Raw genomic sequence first — 26647 nt, 5'->3', positions numbered from 1 at the left:
ATTGACGGGCTGACGACAGAGGGCTTTTCTGTGGCAAGATGAGTTGATGGATAGTATGGTGTGCGCATGGTCCCGGAGAAAAGTGAATCTGTTCGGATCAGAAGCATGAAGATGACGAGGGTTTCCATTTGCTCGTTCGCCGCAAAGCCATCACGAGAGATGCAAGAACTGGAATGACTCTGTGCTGGCACGAGATTGACACGACTGGACCGGGATGAATTAATTCCTTTACACCCCAATTACGAACTTCTATGCTGTTCTATTCTAATGTTTTTCATTCGTTAGCCTTGACCTGATCTGCTGTGTCGGTGTAAAGTCCTGACTGACTCGCTTTCTCCCTCCCTCTCTCTCACATACACATCAGAATCCAAGAATCCAAGTCATGACACGCCTTGCCTGGTTCTATGTTCTCCTCGTCCTCGTCCTCGGTCGGGAATTACAGACGAGAAAAAGATTACCCATGAAAGCCAGTCTACATACAGCTAGATAGGTAGCCTACGTATACCAGGTACATTAAGGCACTGAACATATACCTTCATCTGTACCTCGTACCTCGTACATGTACCTGTGCATGATCATTATCACAGACCGCGCGTGTAGATATAGATGTACATATGTACATATGTAGGGTCTGTACAAATAGCCCTCAAAACACAGGGTTCTAGTTTCCCTGTCATTCCTTACTTGCTTGCCTGCGTCTTTGAAGGAGATGAAACCCTCGTGTATTCGCTACTCAGACAAGTGCTCGGTGCAAGTACAAGTAAGGACATGCGCGAAGGATCCGGGTGCGGTACCGTCAAGTACCTATTACCCACCAAGGGTCACCTACAGTACCTACCTACCCACCTATATGAATAGAGTCATCTAGTTTCCAAGTGCGGAGTAACGTAGTAGCTTATCCGTTCCCTGGGGTTCCCCTCCGAGAGCCCGATGAGGCCAGTCAGCTTGATGATACGAGTAATCAGTACACATGTACGAGGTAGATATACATAATACGCCCAAATAGGGAGAACTCGGAGGCCGATGGTTCACCACAAGTCATCATGACGTACGTCGGTCGGTCGGACTTTTTAAAGCCAGAAGAAGGATTTCTGGGGCAAGGAAATGTGCGAGAATAGCTTCGGAGGAGGATCAAAGTTGAGCGTCGGTGCGCCGCAAGCCTATCATGGTGGCTTCTGGGGTTTCTGCGTTCAAGGGTCTAATGCTTTTCGTTGCATGAGTCGGCCATCTTAGATATCTTGGGGGAAGCTTGTGGTATCTTGTGGCGTTGGGTCTAGCCAAGGTGCAATATGCGTGGGCTTGAGATACCGCGATTAGTCGTGGATACTTAGGATTTGCCGCCATAGTCACAATTCTCGTCACTGAACAAATGGCGTTCAGTTGCACACGAAATGGCAACCCATGTCCGGTTCGTTGAGCCATGTTCATCCCATTTGGAGCCGTGCTGCAAGAGATTTCCAGGAAAGCAAGATTTGGTGGGTGTCCAAAACATGTTTTCTCTCGATTCGCAATGTCAACATCGTGGACTCCGCACTGGGAGCTTGGTTTTGGAGCCCTTGCTCATGCATTTCGAAACGCATGTTATCTTTGAACAGGCGTCAAGGCTGACAGTCGCTGATTCATCCGGCTCGGACATTTTCGATAAGCCGTTAGCATACGCTAGTCAAGCAACACTTGACCACAAATATCAATGCCATCAGCCTTTATCGGACGTGTCGAGTCTCATCGCTGTCCTTGCCTCGTCTGAGAGCCATCTAGGAGCAACCCTGTTCCTATGTCAAACAAAACAACGAGGCTGACAGCGCTGGCTAATGGAACTGCCCACGCCGGGGAAGGATGGGACAAATGAGCCAAAACATTCAAAATAGCAAATCCATTGGGGATTCTGTGAGTTGATCCGCCTGGACTCTGTACTCGGTACCTGTCTTCAGGTACATGAGTAGTTGGTTGCCTGATGGCATCCACCATGGTCTCGGCGTGGGGGCTTGAATCTATCTTCATCGTGTTGGGATACGATGGAATAACCCCATAGGATGTCATAGGGACGGCACAATCAGGTCCTTCGTCGGTGCTGATGCGTCTTCAGTGTTTCTATATACTGAATACTGTTGGCATCGAATCACGGGCGGGCTGTATCCCACAGTCTCTAACGGTCCCACAATTCGTGACCTCAACAGAGACTCGTTTAGCATCACTGGGCCTCTTCAGCCGTTGGAAATGGTGCCATCATATAGCTCGGCACCTGAATCTTCTCATTTGCTCTCCACAATCCCAGAACCTAGTTGTGAGGCCAATGGAAGTCTGAGAAAGAATTGCCGAATCACCACGAAGCAATGTCTAATCGTCCCGTATTTGAAGTCTTGTTTGCTCTAAGTTTGATATCGGCTCGGTTGACTGGGCCTGTGCGCAAAACCAGGTTGAGGTTCCACTGTCGGTCGCTATCTGAATATCTCCGACCATCACTGTGCCGCGTCCATCGAACATTCTGTACCTAGTGGATTGCATACGAGTGCTGTACATAATGCCGAAGGTAAAAAGCAGATGACAAGTCCGTGGAGCGCAACCAGTCCTCTTTAACAATACGATGGAGCAGAGGCTGGCTGCCAAGCTTTGTAGGCTCATTTAGACATCGATAATGGCCGCTTGTGGCACTGTGGTGACAACCAGGAAGCGAGATGAATGGCAAGGCCAGCTTCCATGCCTTATCTGGTTGATTAACGGTCGTCCATCGTTCTTCTGGTAGCTATCGCATGCTAGTTTGTCTGCAGGAAGAAGATCTGCTCTTGGGTATCAGCATCAGTATGGTTTATCTTTAGCCCTGGTTGAGAAGGTGGCTGGGCTCAGTAAGCTGTGGATTTCGACATCCCTCTCCCCCTGTCAATCATTTGCTGGCAGGCCGCAGGGCCAACGGGAGCGCAACATATGTAGTTTCGTCCTCGTAGACAGCCCCGTAACAGTATAGGTACACGTCTTGTGTGCCAAAAACCTGCACCTCTTGCCAAATCGTTAGGAGGTTATCAACCAGAGAAATCAACAGGGCACGTTCGATTTGTGAATGTGACCTGCCAGTTCTTGTTGCACTACGCGCCAGATGTAAGATACGAGGTTCTTGAGACTGGTTTGATCGACACTGGCAGGCGGACCTGGGGCTTTTCTAGATAGCAGGAGAGTACCTCGTACACGATGAGTAGACAACCTGGTTCAAATCTCTTCAAGAGGCATGGAGGACGGAGTGGATACTTCGGGAATCAGGGCAGGACAAGGGTCGACAGAGAGGGCCGATTGGCGATGATTGGTGTACCTGGCAGACATTGTGTATCTCTGGGAAATGCGGAAACCCGGCACAAGACAGGAGAAACGAGGTTAGTGATCGACACGAGAGGTTCATGCTCCTTTTTGGTGTACAAAGGGGCAAGACTATCGAGCGGAGAGTGGAAAAGCTTCTTGGTAGACTGATATGGCAACAAGATGGACGATGAGACGACGTGGCTGCCCCGTGAAGAAAGTGAAGAAACCTTCGTGCGTGTCAAGGAATCCTTGGCTTGCGCAACCCTGAGTCGCGTTGCTGGTGTTGCGGCAGTTTCAATCTGCCACCAGCCCAAAAATTTTAGTTAAAGAGAAGCCCCCCAAAATGGGTCGCTACTGTGCCCTAATCTTAGCCAGCCCAAGGCCAGCCATGCCCGGGAATGCCCACTTTATCGGGCCCCCAGTGCCGCTAGTCTATGCTTATCCGGTGAAAGGTTCAAACTGCGCCTTTTCAGGTACAAAGCGCTCCGTACAGAGATTCCCTGCGTGCAGTTATCATGTCCATGCGCGCCTTTGCTATCTGATCATTGTTTCCGTCTTGGTTTCCTTGTGCCTTCATCCTTACCCACGGCTGGCTCGAGGACATCACATCCACCGACTCGTCTCAGCAGACCCTCTCTATATCGAACCATGGCCCCGAAGATGACCTGCAGAGTCTATTCGCCTTCATACGTGTAAGGGTCCGCGTCCCCGACAAACATACGACACTAGACACCACTGCCTCATCCATCTCACCTGTGACCTGGTTCCTGCTCCAGCTCCTGCGTCCTGCAACGCTGGTCGGCTCCATCAGATGGCGTATGCCTCGGTCGCCCAGGCTGAGCATGAGGCCGTATACCGCGAGTCCGCTGCTGACTCTGTCCACCATGATCCGCATTCCTACTCACCCGCCCGTTCTCCAATCCTTCCCGAAATCTCCAGTCCACCGCTTTCCCTGCCACTGTTCGATCAGTTCTCCCGAGATGGCGACCTCTCGGTCGGTTCTCCAACTGGACCAAATGCCGTAGGCGTTGGGTCTCTTCTTAAGTCTTTGTCTTCCTCGCAGTCGTATCAAATGGTGGAAGAGGATGACTACGAGGAGCCCATGCCCAAATATCCAGAACCTCTCGCACTGCGATCGAAAATGGACGTTCTCCCACCCGCACAGGACAAAGCCGCATTCCAGAAAGAGGACCCTCCAATCAGAACAGCCTCAATCAGTCGTCACCTGCCCTTAAATCATCCGACCCCAGATTTACAGTCGCTGCAAGGGGCCTTGGTCAAAAATGTGGAACGCCTGGAAGAAAGCGCTGAACGTTTGAGCATGACCTCGAGCCTTGAGGATGAGCTGAATAAGATGAAGCAAGATCAAAAGCGACTAGAGCGGCAGTCCTCTGCGCCGGCGACTTTGGACAACCCTATTCGACCATCAGTCCAGAGACAGTACTCAACTGGTTCATGGTCGAATTCCATTATTGGTGTGAACCAGACGGCCAGGTTAGGAGGATATTCTCCCTCAGGATACCACATCACGTCTCCGTCTGGTTCAATCCGCTCGGGGCCACGTACACATCAGCACCATATCGAACGGCGATCTTCAAAGGACAATCATCTCAACCATGTTTTGCCGACCTTGGAAGGCCGGCCGTTGCAATTCAGTCCGGAGCGTACTACCTCCATCTCCATCTATCCTGAAGACGAAACGGCGCCCAATCCGCTGCGACGAACGTCCAATGGGTCAGTCCAGGAGGAGAGGCCAACTACATCCGCTTCCAACGAAACATATCGTCAAGCTCAAGCCGTGTTCAACGACTTTGATGGAGTGCATTACGGCGGACCTGTGTCACATGAATCAGCTGCTGCTATGTCACGACGAATATCACTCCATCAACCACCACTTGCACGGGACTCGAAAGCCTACAAAGAACCTCAACCGGGAGAAAGAATGATCTACTATCCTGCGCCAGTTCCAGTCATGTTGAACCTCCCACAGAGACTTTCAAAGTTCAACATTAGTGAACGAGACAAACGTCGGCTCCAGGCACTGAGTGGCATCCCAGATGATGCGCGTAAATCGGCCATCTGGCTCAAAGAGGAAGATAGCGCCAAAATACAAGATCCAGGCAGTACACTCAAATTACCACCCAGTTGCGAGCCAGCGCTTTTTTTGAACAGCCTAGTGTCACTCAGGATCTCCAGCTCAAGAACGGCTCCGCTGTCCAGACGCTGGACAGTGTCTTGGACGCCGCCGCACACGCTCCTGTGTCGGCCTTCACTGATCATCCAATTGCTGGTCATCTTGGGAAGGAAGTGTATGGTCCGGACGCCTCCCCTAGAAAGAGTATGCAATTAGACGAAGCTAAGACAAAGAAACGCCGGAGTTCAATTGGCACAATGCTCAAGACAAGACGTTCAAGCACTGCCCTCTCCAATTCGGGCCTGCTGCGCTCAAAATCAAGAGGCTCTCAAAATCTAGATGTCGACGACCAAGCTAGTGGGGATGAACTTGACCGAGCTACGGCTGCATCTATAGCGCCTGATGGTGATGAGATACCCGATGAAGAAGAGGACAAGGACGTCGCCCCACCAGGATTTTCGACAGCGCCAACGACTCTCCTTGCCGAGTTACAGATGCGCAAGGAACAACAAAGATTGCGTAATCGTACTGCGGCAGACGCCTTCCCCAATGGCATGCACTCGACTTTGCTTGAGCTGGATGCTGTTACGCAACTTCAACAGCGAGCCCGAAAGACCAAGCATGTCACCTTGGCTTGGGAAGATCATGATGAAGCGGACAAGCAGAACTTTGATGATGAGGATGTACCTCTCGGAATCCTGTTCCCCGAAAAGGATAGAGCAGAGCACGCCAATGCCCATAGACCAATTGGTCTCCTTGAGAAGCGGGAAATGGAGGAGAACGAGCCTTTGAGTCAACGACGGGCGAGATTGCGAGGCGGGCAAGTTCAAACTTCGAAATCCGAGGCTAAGAGTCAGATTGAGGAGGGAAGCCGGCCACCATTCATCGAGGAAGTCCCAGGCCTAGCTCAAGAAACCCTGCCCGAAGATGAAGATGAGACTCTAGCACAGAGGGCAGCAAGGATGAAGCTAGAGAAAGAGAAAGGTACTGGAGGCCAATTTACAGAGGAGTTGACCTCACAATTAGGTCTTAATGGCACGAACGACGTCCCCCCACCATCAAAAACACCGGATATGGAAGAAACATTAGCACAGAGGCGAAAGCGGCTGAAGGAGGAAGCAGCCGCCAACCCGCAGGGCATTCATCAGGTCAAACCCATGCATAGCCTGGCTAATTTACTCCAAGCTCATCCTGCTGGTGCCCAGTCAAAACCAGGGCTGCCAAGGACCAGTTCGAATCAGGTATACAACTCGATGCAGAACCCAAATTGGGGCTATCCTCAGCAAAATACTGCTTTAAATGGAGCTTACGGGTATCCGCAGAATGCCGGGTATATGAATGGAGGATTCGGCGCACCGTTGCCCACCTATATGCAACAGACATATCCATACTCATATGGTACTCAACCATATATCCAGGACCCGATGATGGGCCCACCGTTGGATCCCAGACAGCGAGCGCAAATTGATCGCTGGCGACAGAGTATCGTGCAATGATTGCACGAACCTAGCGCATTGACTTTGTCATATATCCCTTTTGTCCCTGGTTGGGTATTGTGGATTTGGAAATCATGAGACCAACCGCGCTCATGGGAGCTTCTGATCACTTGGATGGCATAATGAAGACAATATTGTACGAAAAGCATGAGCAAGATACGACGAGCCTGGCGGTAAGGAGTATCGGTAATACTGCAGGACAGGGGCAGATGTGGGATGCTATTAATTCTTGCAGTAGGTTAGAAACATGTTGTAAGGATATAATATGATGTCTCACTGTCTGCACGGTTAATTTCCACGTGGCTACAAAGGCATGGTTTGCAGGGGTCTATTGATGATCAAAAGGCTGTAAGCGTGGTCGTTCAAGTGCTGAGTTCGGAGCCTTCCACGTGATTCGGGTAAGCCAAGTCTGTTGCTGTGGCAGCCGCACGAGGGTAAACAACGCAGGTGCGATTCCAACGCGGGCTGTCGTGAGGCCAGACCACTTCCACGTCCACATCCGTGCCTTGGCTATGGATCGTCCTGCTGCCCGTGCTCTAGCATCGTTCATGTTTCTATAGAAATGAGAAACTGTATCTGAATAGGCACCGTGCCCAAATATATCTTCTTCGATCCCTCCACCATGGCACCCTCCGTCCATCAGGTTGCTCAGATCTTTGAGGATCCAGAACCTCAACAAAGAGGCCGAAGAGCGAACCACAACCGAGCTCCTTCAGTGGGAGACGTCCTCAGAGGGCGTCAAAGGGACAACGTTAGCCCTGCAAAGCCGCAGAAACCATCCGGTCGAGAAGTTGCCAACTCTGCCAGTCCACTTGGAGAGCGGCACATCAACAGCCCACCACAACCGAAACGAATTGCAACAAAATCAGGAGATGAGCCTGGCCGTCTTGCTCTGTCCCACACGCACAAAAAGACAGGGAGTTCTGTGTCGTTGAAAGGAATTATTTTGGGCAAAGAGAAGAGTACGGATACTGGGAGTATTTCCCCGATCGAGGGCAACACGGCCGACAAGAAACTTAAGAAGGTGAAATCAGCCAGCAACCTGACTGGACTATTGAAACGGAGGTCGAAGAAAGATCTCAGGGAAGAGAATAACAGAAACAGCAGCAACCAAGAAAATTGCCCTCCACCAAAGACAACACTCAGCGAGAGTCCCACTCCTATTTGGGCACAGTTTGCGACTCAGCCTTTGGAAGCGGCCGATGGCAAGATGATATATCCAGCTTCGAAGAGGAGGACTGTTCAAGAGGAGATAAATCTGTATACCCCCAAAGACTATTCCGAATTTCGTCCTGCGGAACAAAGGAACTTTTATGGCTACGGTCCAGCGGCATCACCGGTGTTGGACTATCAGCCACCGCAAAGACCATTCTTGGAGCACAAATCTAGCAGAAGCTCCATCTTCACCGAGAACATTGATGATGATACTGAAGCGAATATTAAACCGCCAAAGAGTAGGGATGGACAAATCAGCCGCCCAGCTTCCTCTTCCAAACCTGATGGGCATCCCATTACACCCATCCAACCTCCATCCTCATCTCAAGCAGACCCCAAAGTCAAGCTAGGCTCGAGGGTTTTCGAGGCAATCCAGACTTTCAATATGAGAGCTCGCAAGGATACCCGTCCAGTCCCAGAGCCTTTGAATTCCGCAACCTCTCCCCTCAGTCCTCAAGAGCTGGACTCGGCGTTTGAGAAAGTGTTGGATTCATTGAACATTCCACTGAATATGCGGGACAATATGCGAAACCTCAAGCCGGATGTCAAGGCCGGCTTGATGAAGGGTGATCGTGTTGGCAGTGGTTCGTCTACGATGTCAGCCATCGCTGATAGCACGGAGGCCAGCTCATCATCTAGGAACTCTCACAAAAAAGAAAATGAGAGGCCAAGGAGCGAGGGTGAGGAGAGCAAGGAAGGCAGACGATCCAGATCCCGATCCCGCCCTAGAAGTCGTATCTTGACACTGACCAGGCGGGAAGAAGACTCTCCTACAAAGCAAGACAAGCCAAGTTCATCCTTGAGATCACGCAGTAAATCCAGGAACAAATCCGCCGACTTGACGAGCTCAAGACCCAATTCGGCGAAAGCAATGTCTTCGACCGTGTCGCTAACATCCCTCAACCCGGCGGACAGCGCTACCACTCCAGGAGATTTCATCCATTACCTTCGAGAGGTACAGAAACCTGCACTTGTAGAAGTCAGCAAGCTTCACAAACTGAGGATTCTTCTGAGGAATGAGTCGATTTCTTGGACGGATCATTTCGTGAGCAAGGGCGGCATGGACGAGCTTGTTCAACTCTACTACCGCATCTCCAAGATCGAGTGGCGCGAAGAACATGAAGACAATCTTCTTCACGAGGCTCTGCTGTGCTTGAAAGGGTTATGCACGACATCCCTTGCCCTACAACGTCTACAACAAATGGAAAATGAGTTCTTCCCAGCACTCTTGCGAATGTTATTCGATCCAGAGCGAAAGGGTCCATCAGAGTTCAACACCAGAGGCGTGATAATCTCGCTCCTTTTTGCTCACTTGTCAGCCGAGGTCGGTTCTAGTCCGGAGGTTGTTCAAGGACGAGCACAGAAAATCCTTGGATTTCTCAAGGACCCCGTACCAGAGGATGGCAAACAGCCGCTCGACTTTGTGTCACAGATGCATACTCCTCGACCTTACCGAGTCTGGTGCAAAGAAGTTGTTAATGTCACGAAGGAAGTTTTCTGGATATTCCTGCATCATCTCAACGTCATTCCCATTATCGAGGTTGATGACTCAGTGGGCTATTGTCGAGCACATTTCCCCCCTCCTCGACCACCGCACCCGGCAGCTCCGTACGTGGGAGGCGTTGAGTGGGAAGCGACGCAGTACCTCGCTACCCATCTGGATCTACTGAACGGGCTAATAGCCTGCCTCCCAACTGCGGCAGACCGGAATGCACTGCGGGAAGAGCTAAAGCAATCCGGGTTCGAGAAAGTGATGGGTGGGAGTCTTCGGACATGCAAAGAAAAGTTCTATTCAGGGGTCCATGAAGGCCTAAAGTGTTGGGTTGCGGCGGCCAAAGCAGACCAGTGGCCAGCGGAAGACGTCAGAGCAGGTCCGCCGAGAGAAACGCTTAGTCCGAGGAAGAGTCCCGTCAAGAAGAAAGGCGATGAGCCTCCACAACTCGCTTTGGATGTGGGTGTTGGTCACGGACAGTCATCGAAAGTGGACGATGGCTGGATTTGAAGCTGTGACACGTACAGGAGCATCAAAGGGCAAGCAGACCGTGTTCAATGGAGGAATTGATTAGATGGTTGTTGGAAAGGGGAAGAGGTTATGACCTTGACGACTTTTACTGTCCCGTGCAAAGATCGATCATTGTTTGTAAGCGAAAATTATGATGGAGTATTAGCTATTGGCGTAACGGACTTGGTTCTGAATGTAATGAAATTTCCCCATTCCCAGAGATGTATTGGTTATCGGTAGGGAAGACAAGATGGGAAGGGGGCTTCGTAAGGCTGCGAGGCTACGAGGCTGAGGCTGAGAGTGTGGCTGAACAGACGGCTGCACGTGACAGCGGAAAAAGAGAGGAGAAACTTTGATCGGTGGGTTGATGTCACCAACCGCCGATTGGAGTATCCAGCCAGCAGCAAGCGGAAGAGGCACAGGGAGCAGAGCCACCAGAACAAGAGGGAGGGAGATGCGCGCAACGCTGGCTGCGCTCCCCCCCATGGTTCGTTCTCGACCACATTTTCCACCGCGCTTGCACCTCGTTGACCAGCTCAGACTTTCTCTCTTTGATGATGCTGTCGACTATTTTGATCATCTTGTTTCCGCTGTTTTAGTCTCTGCTTATTCTGTACCGCCGATGCTGTGATAAATTTGCTAGACTTCTCGCTCAGGCCATCTTCGCAAGGATCGCACACTTTCGCAGCTCTGGTCCCCTTCAGGTCTACCTTCCCACCATCGGATATCCTTATGTCCACGACGACAATGACTACAACCCTGGGCACCTCCAATGTGCGAGGCGTCCCATCTCGCCTGACTCGAACCAATCCTGCCAGAGCCTCGAAAGGCCTCGGATCGACCCTCCTGCGCCAGAACTCACTCGTCTCCAATAGTGGTCTTGCTCTGACATCCTCTTCCACCGCCGTCGCTTCACAAAGCCAGGCCAACAATGACCCGCCAGCCATGTACCCTGCCATTACTCATTTTGCCGATGCGATCTCCGCTCTGCCTCGAGAATACCGCCGACACACCTCACTGCTGAAGGAGGTCGATGCAAAAGCGTGGGGTCCTGAAGAAAATCTACGAGAGATCTTGGAGCAGTGTCTGACGGACAGTGCTGTGACAACGAATCATCTAGCTGCTGCTTCCCAGAGCCTGGCTGGCTCCGTTGTCGCAGATGATACCCTGAATCTCAGCGAAGCGAACAGCGTCGCCGGTGCGTCCTTTGACAACGCCTCCCTCGCCTCTGCGCGATCTGCCGATCCCATCATCATGCACCGCAGACAGCAATACCACGCTCTGAGGCAAAATCTCATGACGATCATGGTCACTATGGATGAGAAAAACCACGTCATCAACAATGCCAATGAAGAGGTGGGGAGACACATTCAGAGATTGGATCGTATATGGCCACACATCGCGGACGAAATATCGGAAGAAGCCAGACTGGGGAGCCTGAAGCACTGGGCCTACACCGAAACGAATCCCATCAAGAAACCCACCGTGCCCACTACGCGCAGAGAGGCTGCGGCCGCTGGCTTAGCCACTCTGCATGAGAGCGAGGTCGCGCATAGAAGCGAAGCTAGGAGGGAGGCGGTTCTTGCAAGGAGGCAACGGGGAGCCGCCAATCATGCCGACTCTGACTTTGACGAATCTAGAGCACCCACGCGCAAAACAACCACGAGCGGCAAGAAGCGGACGGCTGATGCAGCACTCGATCCTGCTGGGCTGGGCATCACCGGCGCAGGTGCAGGCACGGGGAAGAGGAAGAGACCGGAAAAGCCTGCAACTGCGGGTGTGGCCATGGAACGCTCGATAAGCAGTGCACTTGGAGGACGTCCGATGTCTAGGGAGAATTCGCAGCAAGAAAACTCCAAGAAGAGAAAGGCATCCGCTACTGTCACCTCTGTGGCCCGCAAACGGTATGTGTATGATCAGAAAACCGAGAGTGCTGCTAATGATTGGATTTCTAGGATCAATGCCGCAACCCAAGACTCGCCCAAGCTCGCCTCGTCACCGCTTGCTGGAACAACGGGGAAAGAAGCTTACAAGCGTAGTCCTGCTCTCTCTGCAGTCCGCCCTGCCGGTCGAGGACGCCAGAATTCTGCACATACTGTCGAGAGCGTGAAAGGGAGACCTTCTTCCCTGACATCGAGCAGAAATGGGAATAATAACAACAATGTGGCCGCTGGTATATCGGAGTTGGGCAGTTCCGCTGCGGTTAGTGGGAAGAGCACAACAGACACAAAAGCCGAGAAGGGGGAGCGACTAGTTGAAGATGAGTCTGCGAGGTTGAATGACGCGGATGGCGAACAATTAGCGAAAGGGATCGCATCGTCGGACAAGACCACCAGCAGGCAAGATACTGCCAAGGGCGACCTACAAGAGGAAGTATCCGCGAAGGAGGCAGCGTCGCCGCGTCTGCCGCCAGCACTGCAAATAAATGAACTGAAGAACGAGCGCTTGGGTAGAGGCCGAGCTTCCAAGACGTCAACACCAGTGGTTAGCACTTTTGCCGAAGTCGACGCTGCAGAGACGTCGTCGACTGGCGGAAATGGCGGTGGTGCCACGAAAGCCAAACGCCCAGCCAGACCGAGAGTGAAGGACCACGGTCTCCACGATTCTCTGTCACCAAAAGGCTTGCCAATGAAGCGACCTCACAAAAAGAGTGCGAGTTTATCGTTTCCTTCTACCTCGAACGCTCTCGGCAGCCAGCGGGTAAAAGATGAAATGGACCCTCCCACGAAATCGTCCACGCCATCAGACCGCGACCTGGCGACTGGCACCCCGGTGATCAACCCCGAAGCAGGGGAGGTAGAGGACGAGGATGAAGAAATCGACGGACTGGAGGAAGACGAAGAGAGGTACTGCTACTGTCAAGGGGTGAGTTACGGGGAGATGGTGGCGTGCGACAGGGACGATTGTCCCAGGCAATGGTTCCATTTGGAGTGTATTGGGCTGAAAAGCGTGCCCAAGAGCGCCAAGTGGTATTGCGACGAATGTAAAGAGGTACTGGCAAGGAGTGAGAAGACGGGTGGGAAGGGAAAGAATGGTGGCAATGGACACAACGGAAAATAGACACAGGCGATGTTTGGCAACACAAGCCAGGGCGAGCGAATTCTTGGGGGCCAGAGACAATATCGATATGTATACAAAGCATTCGGTGCATGCACCAGTATTACAAGTACAGAGTACCATGACTGTATTCGGCGTCTTGACTGCTCGGCTACTCTGCTCTGCTCGTGCCTGATATATGGACCCAATATTGCACAAGAGTGGAGTGGCTCTTCCGTGCCTTGTCACGGGCTTTGGATGGACAAGAGGGGCGATGCTGTTGAGCCGTGAGCCGTGAGCCTTGAATCTTGTAGCCCTGTAAAGCTCACGGATTTCCCACTGTGTCTCCCCCCCTTCCCCCGTGTGTGGGCCTTTTTCATTTGTCTTTGTCAGGGGTGGTCGTCGTCGAATGCTCAGTTGTCATGAACTGACTGTATATTTTTACACAGGCCAAGTCAAAAATTATACCTATGGGGCCTTTGGAGGGGTATTGTAAGTTCCAGTTTCAGATAATTATCCAGTCACCCGCGCCCCGTTGTTGGTTTTGTGGAGGGAGGGGCGGGAGAGGAGCAGGGAGGAGCAGAGAGGAGTGAGCTAGGTACCGAGTAATTATGTAGGTGCTAGACTCTTGAGCTGCCAGGAAGCAGGCTAAGTGGCTACCTAAGATAAATAGGTTATTTACATCATAATATTCGGTACGGAAGTATGCAATAGGCAATTCTACAGTGGCACTGGTAACGGGGTCGGTTTTCAACTTGACTCGTAAGCGAAACAAGGTGTCCAGATGGGTGCCAGACTCCTTTGTGGAATTGAGAATGCCAGGAATCCACCGGTAATCTTTCTGGTACGAGTGAGTTGCGAGGTACCATCCTACAAAGGTGGTCGCAATCGCAATCGAATCCGGAAGGTAGGTAAGGGGAGGGGGTTTGATCTATACCTGTACATGTACAGGTCAAAGTACAAAGTACAAAGTAGGTTGCCGGCATGGGAGTGGCTCCGGGGGGTTTGGTATTGATCTGCACCACAAGTCAAGTAGGTTGTCGGCGTGATGGCGGTGGTGGTGGTGGCTCCTCCGGGAGTTCACGGTCCCATCGTGTGGCGCGCACGATGGATGCAGAGACCGAACCGACCGTGTGAGGGGATCCAATGGCCGTTCAACACGACAAGACAGGTGCATGGACAAGTAAGTCACTTGCACACAGAGGCACAGGAGCACAGAACGCAAGGGCTCCGGGGAACACGACGCGCTGCGTTGGTGGGGGACGGGGAACGTCCAACTGTCCAATACAAACATCCGTGGACTGAGTACTGTGTACCGAACAAATCCAGTGGCACATTTTTCGTTGGACTACAGCTGCAGATGCAGCACGATTCGGACTTGGATTCGCGCCATGTGTACTTTGGAAAGTGCTAGTTCTGGGCGTGTAGGGATGAGGAGAAGAACATCGTTCGGTTCTGTTCTGGCTGTTCCTTTGGTAGTACATACAAGTACACCTCGCTTTACCTTGATACATACCTAGATACTAGGTATTAGGTACTTGGGACACGGTACCCATCAATCACCACAGAGGTCCTCGCCCACCCCTTATCTGACTTTGGCAACAAACGTGTTTCTCGCTCGGCAACAACAGAGATGGCGCAAAAACCGCAGACTCTGGATGGAAAGTTGGCCATCGTGAGCGGAAGTTCCAAAGGCATCGGGGCAGCTATAGCCGTCGAGCTGGCTTCGAGGTATGTCGGTAGGGGGTGTTGGAATTGACAGGGTCGAACCTTCAGTGTGGCCCATGCGTGTGCCCTATATCTCAGGACGAGCACACAGCTGACAGACTGGATTCTTTGATACAGAGGCGCTCTCGTGGTCACAAACTATCCGTTTGCTTCACTTCAACAAGAAGCAGAGGCCACTTTGGACAAGATTCGAGCCACCGGCGGGAGCCATGTGAGCGAGTGCTTCGCTGTCGAAGCCGATCTATCAACGGTGGACGGTCCAAAACACCTCGTCGAAGAGGCCGTCAAGCGCACCAACGGTCGTAAAGTCGACATCCTGGTCAACAACGCCGGCATCGCCAGGATGACATTCCTCAAGAACGTCACCCTCGAGGAATGGGACGCCCAAGTCAACTTGAACGGTCGTGGGACGCTGCTCTTGACACAAGCCGTCTTGCCGCATCTGGCCAAACCGAGCAGGATTGTCAACCTGAGCTCTAGCGGAGCCCGACAGCCATATCCAGGAGCGAGCGTTTATAACGGGACGAAAAGCATGATTGAGAGTTTTACTCGATGTTGGGCTGTGTAAGTACTTCACATTTGCCCACCCACCGAATGTTCCTTAGCCCTTCTCTTCTCCCGCTAACGGATTCCCTACCAAATAAAAGGGAGCTGGGCCGGGAGTATGAGTGTACCGTCAACGCCATTTGTCCAGGAGCCACGAGCACCGATGCATTCAACGGATTGACAGGCCCTACTCGAGACAGCCTAGAGCCAATGCTGGCCATGACCCCTGCGGCATCCCGACTTGGAGAGACCGAGGAGATGGCATATGCGGCCGCCTTCTTTTGCGAGGAAAGGGCCCGGTGGATGACTGGCGTCTGCTTGGGTGTGAACGGCGGGACGCATATGGCTTGAGCAATGCCCCCTTCAGCGCCATGGGAGAATGGAGTGATCCAGTTGATGTTAGCATGCCAGATGAAATTAATCGTAAGAGCCTAATAGGAGATTTGAGTGCACTGTGAGGTAGTAGATCTGTACTATCAATGCCCACAGCATTCCTCACACCCTTGAAACTATGAGGCTTACCCCTGATGATCTTCCCAACTTGTAACCTTGTTAAATCAGGCCGACCAGACGAAAATAATGCGCGGATACGGGACATCGTCTTGTGGCTTATGGAAGACTTCTCAAATATGGTTTGTGCAAGCATCATACTCTTCCCCGCGTCCAACGTGCGAGTATCGAGGGGGTTTGACTGCAACGGACGCGTCGCGCATGGAAGGAGGACGCGTGAACATGGCAACTAAAGCGCCGGCTGAAAGACGGGCACCCACTTTAGCTCATGATTGTTACATAAGCATCACACAGCCAATCAGCGCGTAGCCTCATCAGTGCCAGCACAGCCTCTGCGACTGACTGACCACCAACTCACCATCTGACTACAGACTGACTAACCTTGTATTATCCTAAGTCGTCGAGGTTGGATCCAAGGCTGAAGGATGAAATCAAATACTCCATAACAAACCCCCAGTCGCTCCGCAAAAAGGATCGAAATACTCCGTACATACACTGATGTCGCCAAGTCTCTTCCGCCCACCCCCGGACAAGCTAGCACCTACAGTACACCATCAGATCGCATCCTTCCCATGAAACACAAGTATACCGATGACAAGAACCCCGCCGAGGCCATGTTCACGCAACCCTTTGGCATTTCATGGCGCAAGGCCCTCGTCTCCCTCCCCCGCCTCGTCCCGGACTTTGTCCTCAACTTCACCGCTTCCGAGGGTCCGCAACCCATCGTCTTCGAGATCCCCTCGCGCGGCAAGCATCTGATCCCGGTCTACGTCTGGGTCCCGCCCCTGCGCAAGCACCGCCATCACCATATCTTCCACTCTCAGAAGAACGCGGCCGGTGCGCACCTCAAGGACGCTCTTCGACCCATCGGCATCGACGACGACCACGATGCGAAGTTGCCGGTTCTGATCGATTTCCACGGCGGCAGCTTCATCCTCGGATCATGTCAAGAGCAAGCACCCTTCTGTGCCAGGATGTGTCGTGAGCTGAATTGCGTCGTCATCTCGGTGGACTATCGTCTCGGTCCGTATGCGCAATTCCCTGCAGCCAATCTCGACGCCGAAGATGTTGTGCTTGCAGTGATTGACCCAAGCAGCAGAGCGTTCAAGCCGCTGAGGGAAGGAATAGTAAGTCCCCCTGTCTCTGAAATGCATACATTGGATTCGTAAAAGTTCTCATATTGAGCTTCATCAAACCGCGGTAGAGACTAATGCCGTTGCATAGCTGTGGGAGATGCTGAAACAAGGACGAAAACCTATCGAACTAGACGAGCAGAAGATCGCCTTTTCAGGATTCAGCTCCGGAGGAAATATCGCCCTGAATCTCGCTCTCAGTATCAAGGACGACCCAACGGCAGAGACAGACTGGGTGAGCCCACTGCCCTGGGACTGGCCGAATGACATTCCCGTTCTCTTGTTCTACCCGAGCCTGGACGCCCGGCTTTTACCACACGAGAGGCCAAGGCCCGAAGGACTTAATCCCCCTTCGGGATTTGTCGAACGATGGAAGATCGAGAAGGAATTGATGCCGACCTATCTACCCCCCGAGAAGAGGGGCCATCCACGAGCAAGTCCCGGGCTCGCGGACATCCGGGCGCGGGACGGCGAGAACTTCGGCCTCCACCCGAAAGCCAGGATGCTACTCGTGCTGCCCCAGTTCGACTCGCTGAACGAGCAGAGCATGACCTGGATCCAGAAGGTGCGCGACGAGGGCCGCGGCGACGACCTGATCGTCGAGGAGGTCAAGGGCGTCGTGCACGGGTGGACGCAGTTCCCGGACTCGTGGATCAGCGACCTGGAGCGGAAGCTGAAACTCAACGCCTTTCGCAGGGCAAGGGAGTTCCTCGAGGACCACTGGCATCTGGATACCAGGCTTGCTGTTGAGACGGAGGTTATCAGTCATGACAAGGACGGGGTTAGACAGAGTAGCACGAGTATAGATACTGCAGCCGCAGGGTCACAGAACTTAGGAGAAGCATGAAATGAATTAATCAATCAATGATAAAACACAAACAGTGACAAGTCGGACCTAGGACCCGCCCGGGCTCGGGGTTTATTTGATATTCGTTTCTCCCGTGTACAAGTGGTATACTGCTACCGAGTATTGGGGGTAGTTAATGCCAAAAACAGAGTCATTTCCGCTCCCATGAACGAAGGGAGGAAGGGAGGAAAGGAGGAAATGAGGCAGGCCATTTAGTGTGCGTTTCTCTCTCCCATGGCCTGCCTCTTTCTTTCTTTCTTCCATTGTTCCATGCATGATACCGTGGTCCGCCCACACGAGGGGTGGCCGGGCAGCTGGGCAGACACTGTAGATAGGCATGCGTATACAGATGCGTGTTCTATGTGTATAGCCTATGCATCACCAACCCGAGGTTTATCAATCTTCAGTCGACTCGGTGAAGGTGTGAAGGGTCAGGATCGGAGTAACCCATGCTTCGCCGACAATCCAGGCCCCTTATCAGAATACCATTGGGTCATATTGTGAGTCTGTTCCTGCACGAATATATCGCTGAGAGTACTGGTCACACCCTCCAAATCCTCGAGCTGCTTGAAGGTTAAGCAGGGTTGTCGCATCTTGTCCGTCAGCCCTTGCTGGATACAGTGAGGGCGTTCCGCAGCGGGTGGGCCAGTCGAAAGACATCTATTGCCCGTGACTTTGTGGTCGTTTGTCCGATTCCAGTCATTGTCTCTCGGCGAATCCCTACTTGAACAGCATGCCAGAGCTATGCTGGACGGTTCGTCGTCGTCCGAGAGTGAAATCCAGTCGGACCAGGTGCAAGGAGTTTGTTGCAAAATCTCCACATGTCTTGCCACTCAGATTGAAAAGCATATCAGCCGATTCGGGTTTCGAAAGAGCAAAATGCAGCCGGTCATATTCCAACTCGTGAATTCCATTTCGTCAATTGTATCCGCCCCTCCCGTCCACACGAACCGCCATCGTGGAATATCGTTAGGAGAACCCGAGTAATTGCGTGGGGAATGTAGAGCTCAATGAAAAGACAGGGGGAACAGGAGTCGCTTTGAAGTTTTGTGGGCATGATTGGGGAAGCAAGTGTGCTGGGCCAGCTTCATCTATCGCACTCTCGAGGCGAGATAATCAAAAACAAAGTAGAATAAACACGTAAAGAACTATTCATTACCATGTATCTGCCCCCGCTCATGCGCCTCATGACAAAGGCCGTACCTTTTCTGTTTGAGTAGGCGGTAGAGAAGAACGCGGGGGTTCCGCAGCACGTTGTTAGTCTGCGTTTTCCTCAATGTTGAATTATTAGTTTGATGCGGGCGTGCGGACGCTGGGAACGACGGCTTTCTCCTGAGCAGGATGGTTGTCGGTCAAAGTGTGAAAAGATAGGCGAAAAAGGCAGTACACCACATCGGATGGATAGTCGGTATGAAATTCAGGAAGTAGGTCAGCTGCTACGTATTGGGTAGTCGAGGCCCGCTAGGCTGACCTAGAATATCTTAGATGACAAGCCTTATTCAGCAGAAGCATTTCAATCGGAAAAATTGCTGCAAGATGCGGTTGGTCGGTCGCACATGTCGTTGGCTTCCCTTGTTGTCGGCTACTCAAGATTGAGATCAGACCCAGATATAAAGTCCGTCAGGGTAGCAAATCCACATGCGCCCCTTCGCCCAGGCTGCGCGGCGGCTGGGGAATCAAATCCGCAGACGCAGAAGCTGCGTATTCTGGGGGATGGAATCAGGAAGTTGCCCTAGGTCTTTTCGTTCTTACCGGCCATCCGCTCGCCAAACGGCATATCCCGTCGAATAGGCATGAATAAGCTTCCCACTCACTGAGTCGTCTAGGTCTGTCATAGCTTCCAGCAAACGGATATGGCTTCAAGTTGTTTCGCTTCCATCATCAAACCTTGCAGGAAGTGAAAGGAAGTCAGGACAGTCTTATTTCCAAGCCAAAGACGGTCTCTATTTTGCTTCCCTAAGCATAAAATAAATGCTCGCGTCTGCCGATCCGTAGTCCCACCTGGGATCTAGTGTCAGTTTGTCAATATCTCGGAAGCCGAATTTCTGATACAAGCCGTGGGCGGCAGGAGACGATTCAAGGTACGTAGGGAGGTGCAGTTCGTCGGCGATGTCAAGGCCCCATTGTATCAACTTTCCTCCTGCACCACGTCCCTGGTATTTTGGATCCGTCTGCAGGAGGTCAAGTACTGTTTGTGTCTCCTCAGTCAAGGCGTACGAGGGCGGCCAGTCCGTGCAGAGTCAACTCACAGCAATATGCCTTGCCACCCATCAGGTCGTTTCGTTTTCTGTGAATCCCGCCGAAGAACTCCTCGCAGGCTTCGACGTTGCATCCAGGACCAAACTGTCGACCCCGACTCGGCTCTCTGGGTTCCTCGATGATGTTCCACTTCGCAAACGCGGCAATCTCGCCAGTCTCAGTGTCGAGCGCCTTCACCCATCGGACGGTTGGATCTTCGTGGAGCTGCTTGATGAGCCCTTCCGCACGCTCATCCTTGGCCTGCGGTGGGAATGGTCCCGGGAACAGGATAGGCTGGAGAGGGTTCGAGGCATAGGCGAGACGCTCGATCTCTACGATGCGAGGGGCATCGGCCTCATCGGCGGGCTGAAGAACGAGAGGCATCTCGACAAGATAATGCTCTCAAGAAGAGGAGTCTAGAGGGGAATGTGAGTAAAAACGCTTTCATAATTACGGTTGAGATGCAGTTACGTGTCGCATTAAAGATTGCTGCCTAGTTTGTTTGGAGAGTTTTCCTGTGGATCTGCAGGGCCTCGTAGATATGAAGGCTGATGCTACCTTACCAAACCCGCCTACCTGGATATCACATACGTAGTTTCCTCTTTACAACTGCTTTGACAGTGTTAGCTTCCATGTGAATGAGTCAGACCAACCCCCGCGGAGGTGCTGGAAGCTCCCGAGGCCGAACAACCCATCAAGCCAAACAACTTGCCAAACTGCGCCAAGTTGACCAGAGACTTGCTACCCCTCGACGCGGCAAGCCACCCACGAGCTCAGCTCCCTGAGTCCTTACTAATGCATTTCTGCCCCTCCCTTACTTGTCTCGAAGAGGAAGTCACACATGTCATCGCGAACCACAGAGCTAAGCCTGTTCCTGGATGACTGTTTCGCGCATGGAGCGACAACCGCATCCCGTTCAGCAAGAAGCTGGGCGATTCTGTGTGAAACAGTCCCTGAGAGTTCAGGAAGTACCGAAAGCGAGTAGTTGCCTAAGAGAGTCGTTGCCGATGGCGAGATCCTGTCCTTCTTTGTGCATGATGGCCGGAAGCACCAGCCAGAAGCTGGGCAGAGCAAGTCTCAGAATCTGTGTATAAAAGGTGGGAGAAGCCCCGTGGTGAAACCATGACTGTATGTGAGCAGATTCGCACCAAACATTCTCAAAGAAGAGCACACTCAGAATTATTCTACCCAGCACCCCGATAACCGACAGAAGAACAATGTCAGCAAGCAGATTACCCAGCACAATGCGTGCCCTTTTGCACAACCAGAAGAAGCAGACTCTAAGCCTCGCCTCGACTGCTCTCCCGACTCCATCCTCGACGCAGTACTTGATCAAGTCACACGCCGTGGCCCTGACGGCGGGCGAACTCCTCTGGCCTCGCCCGGAAGAGCTCACCATTTCGACGCCCGGCGTGGAATTCGTCGCGGAGGTGGTCTCTTCTCCATCCTCTGGCTCCAAGTTCAAGCCGGGAGACGAGGTCTATGGACGGGTCACTTACCCGCAGGCCGGAGCTGCAAGGCAATACTCAGTCTCCGACGATAGCGAACTCGCCCTTCGTCCCAAGAACTTGTCCGTCAACGAGGCAGCTACCATGCCAGTCGGCGCCTTGACCGCTTGGCAAGCGTTGTTTGAACAATTCAAACTCACTCCTCCGACCCTGAACTCTGTAAGGGCCCCGATTGAGCAGCAGCGTATCCTCATCACCAACGCTTCTGGCGGCGTCGGAATCTGGGCCGTCCAACTCGCCAAACTGATTGGTCTGTACGTGATCGGCACCACAGGCCCCAACAACATCGACTTTGTCCGCTCTTTGGGCGCAGACGAAGTCCTCGACTACCGCACGACGAATATCCGTTCTTGGGCCGAGGAAGATCCGGCTACACGCAAGGTGGATTTCGTCTTCGACTGCATCGGCCTGTCCTCGCTCGACCAGGCGTGGCATGCAGTCAAGCGGGGCGGGCAGCTCCTGACCATCGTCCCACCGGCGGATATGCAGTGGAAGTTTCTCCTGGATACTCCTGCAGGCGTAGACGAGAGCGTCACTGGAAAATTCTTCGTCATGCATCCCTCTGGCGAACAGCTGGGCAGGATCACCGAGTTGGCGGAACAAGGGCGAGTGCGGCCCGTGGTGGACAGTGTGTTCAAGCTAGACCAGTTTGAGAAGGCATTTGAACGCTTGGGCAGTGGCAGGACTAGGGGGAAGGTCGTGTTGAGAATTGATGACGAGGACTAAGGTATCTCTTTTGTTCTTTGGTGAAATTGTTCTAGGATGGCGGACTGCAATTTGTAGTTATAACGAGAAATCGTGCTTGATAATGTCATATATATTCTTGCAGTTATTGAAGACTCGCTGACTAAAACCTCCTGATGCCATGTCAATTTAAAATATTTTAAGCGTATATATTGGCCCCATATATATCATGTATGCAGACCCGTCTATTCGTAAAAGACCAGCGATCGCACTTCTATGCTCTGCCTTCCAGGCGCGCCTGCAGGTGTCTGCGGATCCACAAAGGCAGTATGCGGCGTGTACCCGGCTATGCCCTTCTTGCCGCCATTGACCTCGCTGGCCGAGTCGAAACACTTGATGAGCATGACCTCCTCGGGCGTCATGTCCTTCATGTAGAAGAACTTGTGTTTGTCGTTGGGCCGGACGGCAAAGGTTTCACCCTTGACCTCGTAACCGGCAGTGGATGAAGCGGAGTTTGGGTCGGGAAGAACCTCCTTGCCCCGGTCGTCATCGTCGTGGACACCATTGGATTGCCGTTTGGGGTAGAGCAGATCAACCTTGATTAGGTCGGAGGGCTCGGTTGTTCGGTAATCCACGACGCCGAGGGGAAAGTCTGACGCTGGGTGTGCTATCGGACGCCAGATGTTGATGATCTGATAGCGGCCTTTTAACAACTCCTCTGCCTCTTCTGCAGGTAAATGCCTGCGCACCCGGACGGCGGCTGCGTTAGGCGTCTGGTCGACGTGTACTTGCTGAACAGGTTGGCGCGGGGAAGCTTTTTCTCTTTTTCTAATGGTATGATCAAAGAAGACCACTTTCTTCACCCCGGGCAGCTTCTCTCGTAGTAGGGCCTCTACTTCGGCATAATACCCTTCTCGAACCTTTGCGTCGTCTGTGAAAGCCTTCTCTTTCGCCGGGTAATTGTACACAGCGAAGCCCGAGGTGTCAACGGAAAACTTGGATTCCTGCCCGCGAATGTTTTCCACCGACCGCTCACGATCGGTCATTTTAAACGAGTAGCCAGGACCATCGACCTTGCTCCACGGCTTCACGAAAGGGACGTCGCTGTCGACATAGGATGAGGGATCGATGTATTTGAAAACGCCGGTCGTCATATTGACGGTGCGAGGAGCGCTGGAGCAGAAGAAACGAGGATTGGGAGAGGCAAGGCGTCGAGTAGAAGAAGCAGCAGCGTGCGACAGGTTCCTCGCAATTGAGGAAGATGCCCGGATAGTTCTGAGAGGAGAGACTGCGTGCATACAGAGAAGTGTCAGTCGCGAGTTGAGTTGTATCTGAGGCAATGACTTGATCAGGTAAACTATGTTCTTGGAGTGGGGAGCATACCTCGGGAGAAGAGTAGTCCAGTATATTTATCTGACTCGATTGACCTTTGAAATTGTCAGCAGCAGAAGCACATCGAAGACAAGATGACGTTGAGAAATAGAGCGTTGATTAGGTATGAAAGATCGTCCCGCCCATGCCTGTCAATCCATTCAATATTGATATCCTGGGAGATTTTACTACAGTTCCGATGACGCGAGGGGTGAGTGCATTGTTTCGCCTCATCTGATATTGTCTTGATTTCAAAGGCAGCGGAGGGAGATCGGAGAAAGCCTCGGGAAGAATTCCATATCTGGAAGTGACTAAGCGGGACGTCATATCTTGGCGTCTGGCCTGCGATTGGCTGCTTGATTCACCCCGCCATCTCCGCCAATATCGCGCGAAACGCGTCTTGCTTGAATTTCTCGCTCCCCCTTGTCGCGTCCTTGTCAGGGCAGATGTTGCTGTGGACCCCTTTTGTACTGAGGGACATTCCGGGCGCAGGCAGTTGAACGACAGACACAGTCACTGCTTCGTGATAAATCTTCTCCGGCCATGTCAACCTAATTGTCAACCTTCATCTTGTCCTATCGCTGCCCCTTTTCCATCCCGCTACGAACAAGTTGAAAAATGGCGGACAGGGAAATCTACTCAGCGACGTACAGCAATGTAGGGATATTTGTGCCTGTCCCTTTGTTATATCAGGCAAGACTGACATGTGACTGCAGGTTCCCGTCTATGAACTCAAGGTCGGTGGCGACCATGTTATGCGCCGCAGGTCCGACAACTGGGTCAACGCTACACATATTCTGAAGATTGCTGGGTTTGACAAACCAGCGCGGACCAGGATCCTCGAACGTGAGGTGCAGAAGGGTGTCCACGAGAAGATTCAAGGTGGTTATGGAAAATACCAAGGCACATGGGTCCCTCTGACCGAAGGTCGGTCGCTGGCTGAGAAGCATGGTGTGCTTGATCGCACTGCCCAAATTTTCGACTTCGTCCCCGGTGATCGAAGCCCACCTCCTGCTCCCAAGCATACCACCGCTGTCTCAAACCGTCCCAAGCAACCGAAACAGCCTGCCGTTCCACGCAAGGTTCCGTCGCAGCAAAGTAAGTATAGGCACACTCCGTCAGAAAATGCTCGCCAACTTTCCGTAGCCCAACATTACCCGCCTGTGGACGGCTACGAAAGCGCCAGTGTACATTACAATGGGACGGAAAGTCGAGATCACTCTCCAGAGACTGCTTCATTCATGGCAGAAGACGACTTCCTTCCGCTTTCACAAAATTCCACTGCTTCGAGAAAGCGAAAACGAGATTTTGAAGAAATTGCTCCCACTGCATCAGACCTCGAACATACCATGTATGGTGATGAGCTGTTGGATTATTTTGTTACGGCTGGTGATGACCCAGCTGCCTCCAATATCCTACCACCAGAACCCCCAACAAACTTCGATGTTGACAGGCCGATTGATAATCTGGGTAACAACGCGCTCCACTGGGCTTGCGCCATGGGTGATGTTGCGGTTGCACGGGACCTCCTCGCACGCGGCGCAAATCCCGCTGCCCAAAATAAGAGCTCACTTGAGACCCCTTTGATCAGAGCTGTCTTGTTCACCAACAATTACGACAAGAAAACTTTCCCAAAGATCGTGCAGGCTTTGGCTGGAACGATTGTGGAGCGGGACGCTTATGGAGCGACCGTCTTCCACCACATCGCCGAGTCAGCGCGCTCCAGGGGAAAATGGAGTTGTGCTCGGTACTATTGCGAAGTCCTGATCAACAAAATGCACGAAATGGGCTCAAACTACGTTCAAGCTCTCCTTACCTCCATTGACCACAATCACGACACCGCAGCATTATGCGCTATCCGCAATGGATGTGTCAAAGTCGCAACATTCCTCCTCAACCATTGCCCTGAAGCTGGAGACATACCAAACTTGAAGGGCGAGACTGCCAACGAGTATCTTAGAGCTCTTCGAGAGAAAAAGGAAAGCCTTCAACAGCCAGGATCATCGCCCCCACGTGCTGGAGAGTCTTTTGCGGCTAAACAATCGCGCCGTAAGCGACAAAAGGAAGCTCTGTCCCGCGCTGCCTCTTTGGTGCTCGATAAAATCGTCCCTCTCATGGACGCGGGCAGCTACAAAATAGCCGACATGTACGATTTGCAGATATCGGAGCGGGACACGGAAATTGCAGAAGCCAAACACGCACTGACCGAGCTCGAGAATCAACGACACAAGATTCGACAAGAGACCTTTTCGCTGATGGCCAAGGTCGAGGACGTATCCAAGATTCCCACATTGAGACAGGAATATGACGAATGTTTACGCGAGGTGGAATCTCTCCTTGAACAAAAAGAACATGCGGCCCTGCAGAATGAGGTGTTTCAACAAGACCAGCAGACGAGTCCCGAGGCCTTCCGTTTCCCCAACACGTCAGCACTGTCCCCTGATGAAATACGTGCGGTGGTGCCATGGGCAGTTGAGCTCAACAATCAGCAAAATCTTCGTCGACAGTGGGTCAAAGATATTGCCAAACTAATGAGTGAGGCGGGTGCAGGCGAGAAGGTTGGCAAACACAGAAAACTTGTGGCGATTGCTACCGGGCTAAAGGAGGATGAGCTGGACGACATGTCGGTCGAATTATTGGAAAGTCTGCAGGGAAACCAGGCTGGCAATCCCCCGCAAACACCCCCTCATGCTCCTGCTGAGGTTCAAGCTTGAGTCGAGAGTTTCCAAAGAGTGATGAATGAGTCTTTTTCTGAACGAATCACAATGAGAATGATATGCTATCCACACAGTATCCACTGATTCCGTTCTTGTTTCTGTTGTTGAAGTCCGTGTTGCCCGCTGTTCCGCTTGATATCACTGAGTACGACCGTGCCCTGAGATTCAACGGGCCTGTAAGGGATATGTGGGAG

General features: G+C 52.3%; 9 protein-coding genes across 9 annotated transcripts; 7 read left to right on the top strand and 2 right to left on the bottom strand.

The window, feature by feature from the left end:
• Positions 1-4099: 4099 nt before the first annotated feature.
• On the top strand, positions 4100-6918 carry AYO21_07565 (hypothetical protein; the record flags this gene model as incomplete). The annotated part of the gene is made up of 2 exons (XM_022657519.1): positions 4100-5411; positions 5441-6918. The coding sequence occupies 2 exons, from the start codon at positions 4100-4102 to the stop codon at positions 6916-6918; spliced, it is 2790 nt and encodes a 929-aa protein (XP_022510184.1).
• A 622-nt stretch (positions 6919-7540) lies between these two features.
• AYO21_07564 (hypothetical protein) lies at positions 7541-10135 on the top strand (the record flags this gene model as incomplete). Its single annotated transcript, XM_022657518.1, has 1 exon — positions 7541-10135. The coding sequence occupies one exon, from the start codon at positions 7541-7543 to the stop codon at positions 10133-10135; it is 2595 nt and encodes an 864-aa protein (XP_022510183.1).
• A 747-nt stretch (positions 10136-10882) lies between these two features.
• Positions 10883-13195, top strand: AYO21_07563 (hypothetical protein; the record flags this gene model as incomplete). The annotated part of the gene is made up of 2 exons (XM_022657517.1): positions 10883-12039; positions 12091-13195. 2 exons carry the CDS (start codon positions 10883-10885, stop codon positions 13193-13195), a joined length of 2262 nt encoding a protein of 753 aa, XP_022510182.1.
• A 1609-nt stretch (positions 13196-14804) lies between these two features.
• AYO21_07562 (hypothetical protein) lies at positions 14805-15796 on the top strand (the record flags this gene model as incomplete). The annotated part of the gene is made up of 3 exons (XM_022657516.1): positions 14805-14902; positions 15017-15463; positions 15547-15796. 3 exons carry the CDS (start codon positions 14805-14807, stop codon positions 15794-15796), a joined length of 795 nt encoding a protein of 264 aa, XP_022510181.1.
• A 731-nt stretch (positions 15797-16527) lies between these two features.
• AYO21_07561 (hypothetical protein) lies at positions 16528-17935 on the top strand (the record flags this gene model as incomplete). The annotated part of the gene is made up of 2 exons (XM_022657515.1): positions 16528-17082; positions 17180-17935. 2 exons carry the CDS (start codon positions 16528-16530, stop codon positions 17933-17935), a joined length of 1311 nt encoding a protein of 436 aa, XP_022510180.1.
• A 1943-nt stretch (positions 17936-19878) lies between these two features.
• On the bottom strand, positions 19879-20557 carry AYO21_07560 (hypothetical protein; the record flags this gene model as incomplete). The annotated part of the gene is made up of 2 exons (XM_022657514.1): positions 19879-20106; positions 20153-20557. 2 exons carry the CDS (start codon positions 20555-20557, stop codon positions 19879-19881), a joined length of 633 nt encoding a protein of 210 aa, XP_022510179.1.
• An 860-nt stretch (positions 20558-21417) lies between these two features.
• Positions 21418-22407, top strand: AYO21_07559 (hypothetical protein; the record flags this gene model as incomplete). The annotated part of the gene is made up of 1 exon (XM_022657513.1): positions 21418-22407. One exon carries the CDS (start codon positions 21418-21420, stop codon positions 22405-22407), a length of 990 nt encoding a protein of 329 aa, XP_022510178.1.
• Positions 22408-22610: 203 nt separating this feature from the next.
• Positions 22611-23519, bottom strand: AYO21_07558 (hypothetical protein; the record flags this gene model as incomplete). Its single annotated transcript, XM_022657512.1, has 1 exon — positions 22611-23519. The coding sequence occupies one exon, from the start codon at positions 23517-23519 to the stop codon at positions 22611-22613; it is 909 nt and encodes a 302-aa protein (XP_022510177.1).
• Positions 23520-24354: 835 nt separating this feature from the next.
• Positions 24355-26450, top strand: AYO21_07557 (hypothetical protein; the record flags this gene model as incomplete). The annotated part of the gene is made up of 3 exons (XM_022657511.1): positions 24355-24393; positions 24453-24834; positions 24883-26450. 3 exons carry the CDS (start codon positions 24355-24357, stop codon positions 26448-26450), a joined length of 1989 nt encoding a protein of 662 aa, XP_022510176.1.
• Between the last annotated feature and the right edge of the window lie 197 nt (positions 26451-26647).

Source organism: Fonsecaea monophora, assembly GCF_001642475.1.
Source record: "Fonsecaea monophora strain CBS 269.37 chromosome Unknown Scaff59, whole genome shotgun sequence".
NCBI classification, from domain to species: Eukaryota; Fungi; Ascomycota; class Eurotiomycetes; order Chaetothyriales; family Herpotrichiellaceae; genus Fonsecaea; species Fonsecaea monophora.
This window is presented reverse-complemented; position numbering and strand designations above follow the sequence as displayed.